This window comes from Equus quagga, chromosome 2 (assembly GCF_021613505.1).
Source record: "Equus quagga isolate Etosha38 chromosome 2, UCLA_HA_Equagga_1.0, whole genome shotgun sequence".
Taxonomy (NCBI): Eukaryota; Metazoa; Chordata; class Mammalia; order Perissodactyla; family Equidae; genus Equus; species Equus quagga.
In genome coordinates this window covers 30,382,854-30,388,073 of record NC_060268.1, presented here as the reverse complement: position 1 = coordinate 30,388,073, position 5,220 = coordinate 30,382,854, and the positions used below count along the sequence as shown (strand labels likewise).

The window sequence follows — 5,220 nt, the reverse complement described above, 5'->3', positions numbered from 1 at the left end:
AAGTAGCATAGGTAGCTTGAAAGTTTCCTACCCCAGAGGCTACTCTCTACAGTGAATATATGCCTCATACTCTCCCATAAACACTGGTCACAAAGAAATGGATTATTTCTCTTGATGCAATATGATTTTATTTCAGTTTCTAGTTAGAATATGGGCAATGGTTTATCCATGGAAAAATATATGGTCAAATTTGGTTTCTCTCCAGTAAGAAGGTATAGTCTATACTCTGTAAATTTTTTAACTTCTCCCTTTAATTCTCTTTCTCTACCATATTTAAGACAACTTCATAATGTTTTGATTCCATTTGTCCATACATACTACTTGGGATGGTTTGGAATTGCTGCATAGCTTCCAGAAATAGCAAGAGTTTCTTCTACCAGCTACATTTTGGACTTCTGGACTTCCTACACCTTCAAAAAGAATGCCTTCTCTTCTGTCTCACAGCTCCCTAAATGCCCTGGTTGAGGAAGTATTCATGTTCTCACAGTGCCACAACCATCAGGGTCTATAGTGAAGGGACTGTTCCAGGCACAGATGTGTAACTGTAAATAACAGAAATTTCCAAATATGGAGAAAATGGATTGTTAATGTTTTAGTTCAGGAAGAAACAACATACGGAGCGAAATCTCCCAAAAGGTATAACAGTCAATAGTTACCATGGAAACAGAATTATGCTCTTGGAAGTGAACAGAGACACAGGATGATACCACATGAGGAGAAGGACTGGAGTCAGAGACATTAGCACTCAAGTCATGCTATTTCTCCGCACTGAGACTTCTAACAGTTTAAACTGAGAGTTAACCTCAGAATAATAAGACCTGTTTCATGGGGTTATTGTGAAGATTAAGTTAGTGTGAGTGAAAGTTTCTAACACATGGAGATATTCAGAGAGAGACCGGAGACGCAGAGAGAGACAGAGAGAAGTAGCTTTCAAATGACCCTGAAATTAGCAGCTCAAAAAAAAAATGGAATAGTTTCATTTTCTTTTTTAAAAATTTTCCTGGGGTGGGCCCAGTGGCGCGGCAGTTCAGTTCTCATGTTCTGCTTTGAGACCTGGGGTTTGCCGGTTCAGATCCTGGGTGTGGACCTATGCACCCCTTGTTGGGCCATGCTGTAGTAAGCATCCCACATAAAACAGGAAGGTGGGCATGGATGTTGGCTCAGGGCATGTCTTCCTCAGCAAAAAGAGGAGAATTGGAGGCAAATGTTAGCTCAGGGCTAATCTTCCTCAAAAACAAAACTATTTTTCCTAAGTTTTCCTTCTCTTTGGTGAGTTCTGCATTCAGCCATTTGATTTTACAATTACATTCTTGGAATCTGGAGACTTACTCTCCTTTCTAGACATGCTTGAAAATTCATTATAACAGTATTATTAATATGGCTATTGACATTATTTCAGTAGTAATGTTTTGTAGTTTGTAATTCAGCTAAAACAATATTAATAACTTGTAAAGCAAGTATTAGGTGAGAAAGCAGGCATAGCCTTTTCCTTCTTTGGTGTAACCTGCGGCACCTAGAGTCTATTTCCTTTTCATCTGAAGCACCCAAAAGGGATTAGAATATGCAGAAGAAAATATTCAATAAATTCTCGTTGACCATACTAGAAAAAATTAAAAGGCTGTCCTACATTTAGTATTTTCTAATTCTGTTCTTATTTCCACCCCTGGTATCTGATAACTCCAGTGGATTTAAACAACAACATCAACAACAACTTTAATTATAGACAACAGTGAGGGTAAACCCAGACTAAATTAGAGGAAAACCTGAAACAATTAGTGCCAAGAGCGATAATAGAATTACTGTAGATACAGAGAATATTTTTCGTACATGTGTTGGCCATTTACATTTCTTTTTAAGTCAATTACCTTCTCATAGGACATGTATTCTTAGGAAGAGTTTTATTTATTTTTCTTGATTCATAGAAAGGAAATTTCTTCTCAACCAAATTAAATTCTTCTCTAAACCAACATTCTTTTCAGAAGCCAATTCTAATAGAGCCTCTATTAATTGTGTTACTTCAGCAGTAAAATTAGTATGGCTGTTATCATGGATATGAAACAGTGATTGAAAGTGTTTAGCGTAGCTCTGAGTTAAATAGAAAACAAAAATAACTCTATAGCTGGTTCCTGGCTTTGATCGAAGGCTATGAACACCAGTCATCAAGAATTAGTAGTGGCTATTGGAGATAATTGATCCGTAATGGCAAAGCTCTCGAGATCCAGAAATTTTTAAGAAGGAAGAGGAAGGAGTGGAAGAAGTGGAGAGGACGAGGAGAAAAAGAAAGCAAAAAGAAAGAGAAGGAGAAGCAAAACTTGGAGGAGAGAGAAAAAGCAGTGGAAAGGGAGAGAGAAAGAATAGAAATCTATTTTCCAGCTCAATAGGACTTTTAGACTTTTTTTTTGTTAATTAACTTAAATAGCAAAAATGATTGGTTTAAAGACAAAGTTTCTCTAAATTGTTGGTAAGAAATTTTATTAGTTCTCATGTGCCATTTATTCTGCTATAGCAAAATAAAATCTTCTCCAAAGATCGTTAGAGGGAACATAACATATTTCAAAATTCACGGCTTCTCAGACTAAGGCATCCGAGTCTAATCGGAAATGGTTCCCTATGGAGATGTCGGAAATGGAGGGATTTGCCTAACTCAAAAACATGTAGCCAGCGTCTCAGATCCCAAGACCTTCTGATTTGTAACACAAAAATTCTTTGTCTCAAGTAATTTCATGCATTGTCTCTCTCCCAGAGTTAATCACAGACTTTGGATCATTTTAATTCATGCAGAGATTCCCAGATTTTAGTTCCTCAGAAGCCATCTTTTTTTTTTTTTAATCCATAAATTGTGCATTCTGTGGTCTTCGATCATGTCTGGGAAAATGGATTTTCAAACACATTTTAAATTTCAATATTCGAGACTAAACCTGAGGATTGTCTGAGGCTGAAGGTAGACCACAGCTTTGGAATAATTTCTTACAGGTTACAGACACTTTGAGACTCTTGAACAGAGAATATTTCTTCCTGATGCTCATGATTTATCCTTTGCTTATGCCTGGAACATTTATTATTTTACTAACGGTTTACCACCTTCTCTTTGATTAGTTTATCGGCTCTTGTACTTAGTTAACAACGTTGATGGGTGAAAAAATTTTGTCATTTAGTAAAGATTAGTGTTAATATCTCTTTTCTTAAACTGACTATTGATTCATTTATTTATTCTTTAACAGAAAATACTAACCTTCGGTATCCGCCCGGCGGCCAGTGGTTAAGTTCGCACGTTCCGCTTGTCGGGGGCCCGGGTTTTGCCAGTTCGGATCCCGGGTGTGGACATGGCACCGCATGGCACACCATGATACGGTAGGCGTCCCACATATAAAGTAGAGGAAGAGGCGCATGGAAGTTAGCTCAGGGCCAGACTGCCTCAGCAAAAAGAGGAGGACTGGCAGTAGTTAGCTCAGGGCTAATCTTCCTCAAAGAAAAAAAAAAAACTACCCTTCAAGAATGTGCTAAATATTGTTTCAGTTTTTCAAATTTATATATAGAAAGTATTGTTCTATCCTACAGCCCCTAAACAATAAAATGTCATTTAAAAAAGATCTTATTTTACCTTAGGACTACAGTATTGACTTGATCGTAATTTCTGATTCATAGCATACTCTCACCATGTTTCCATGTTCATTTTGTGTTTTTGTTTGTTTATTTTATAATAAAATTGTACTTATGAGAACATGATCTAATTCAGGATCTAAACAATTGATAATAACATACAACAGCTTATGTTCTCATCCTCGTGCTGACACTTGGCCGCCCACCACTTGAGCTTACTAACATTTTACTTCTTCTCTTTTTCTACATAGTTTTATCATCCATACAAGTTCCTGCCAAGTATTCTGTCATTTTTCTATTGATGTTCATCTTATAAAAATTATGCTGAGTGGATCCCTTTCGGACTTTTTTTCTCATCATTATTATATCCTACTAAGATACGTCTTTATCTTTTTATACAGTCACACTTTATTTTTTATGGTTCTGAATAATGTTCCATTGTCCTTTTTATGGGCATTATTGTAAATTTCTTTGTATATACATATGCAAGAATTTACCTTGTGTATGTAAATGAGGGGGAAATTACTGGGTCATAGAATGTGCAAATGTTGAACTTACAAGGTAAAGCCAAACTCTTCCCCAAGGTGATTATATTAGTATACACATCCGTTAGGAATGTATAAGAAATCCTCTGATTTACACAGTGTTTATTCAGAAAATCTAATTTCATGTCTTTTCTTCAGATGAACTTAGAACAAACTGGACTAAATGGAAGCAGTAAACCAGTCTATGGTGTCTGAATTTACTATTCTTGGGCTTTGCAATTCATGGGAGCTCCAGGCCTTCCTCCTAGTGATGTTTACTTTTCTTTATTTGATCACCATTTTAGGCAACATCTTCATTGTGCTCCTAATTGTCACTGACCTTCGTCTCCACTACCCTATGTACTTCCTGTTAGCTAATCTTTCTTTCATTGACTTCTTCCTTTCTTCAGTCACTACCCCTAAAATGATCACAGACTTTCTTAAGGAAAACAAGACCATCTCTTTTGGAGGCTGCATGTGTCAGATTTTCTTTGGACACTTCCTTGGAGGAGGTGAGATGGTATCGCTTGTTTCAATGGCCTACGACCGTTATGTGGCCATCTGCAAACCACTCCATTACACCAGCATCATGAACAGACAAATGTGCATTGGGTTAGTGATGACATCATGGATCATTGGCTTTGTGCACTCAATAAGCCAACTAGCTGTGATTATAAAGCTGCCCTTCTGTGGACCCAGGGAATTGGATAGCTTTTTCTGTGATATTCCATTGGTGATCAAACTAGCCTGCACGGACACCTATATTCAAGAAATGTTGATAAATGCTGATAGTGGGGTACTGGCAACCATCTGCTTCATTCTGCTGCTGGTCTCTTACTCTTTCATTCTGTTTACTGTCTGCCTTCACTCTAAGGATGGGGTGTCCAAGGCCCTTTCCACCTGTACTGCCCATATCACAGTGGTGGTGTTATTCTTTGGGCCTTGCATCTTCATCTATCTGTGGCCACTAAGCATCACCTGGGTGGACAAGTTTCTTGCTGTATTTTATGCAGTCATCACACCTCTCCTAAATCCAGCCATTTACACCCTGAGAAACAAAGAGATTAAAAATGCCATTAAGAGACTACAATGTTAG

At 37.5% G+C, this 5,220-nt stretch overlaps 1 protein-coding gene across 1 annotated transcript; it reads left to right on the top strand.

Annotated features, from left to right (window-relative positions):
• Positions 1–4,305: 4,305 nt before the first annotated feature.
• Positions 4,306–5,220, top strand: LOC124236199 (olfactory receptor 4K3-like). The gene has a single exon (XM_046655002.1). It carries the CDS (start codon positions 4,309–4,311, stop codon positions 5,218–5,220), a length of 912 nt encoding a protein of 303 aa, XP_046510958.1. The 5' UTR covers positions 4,306–4,308.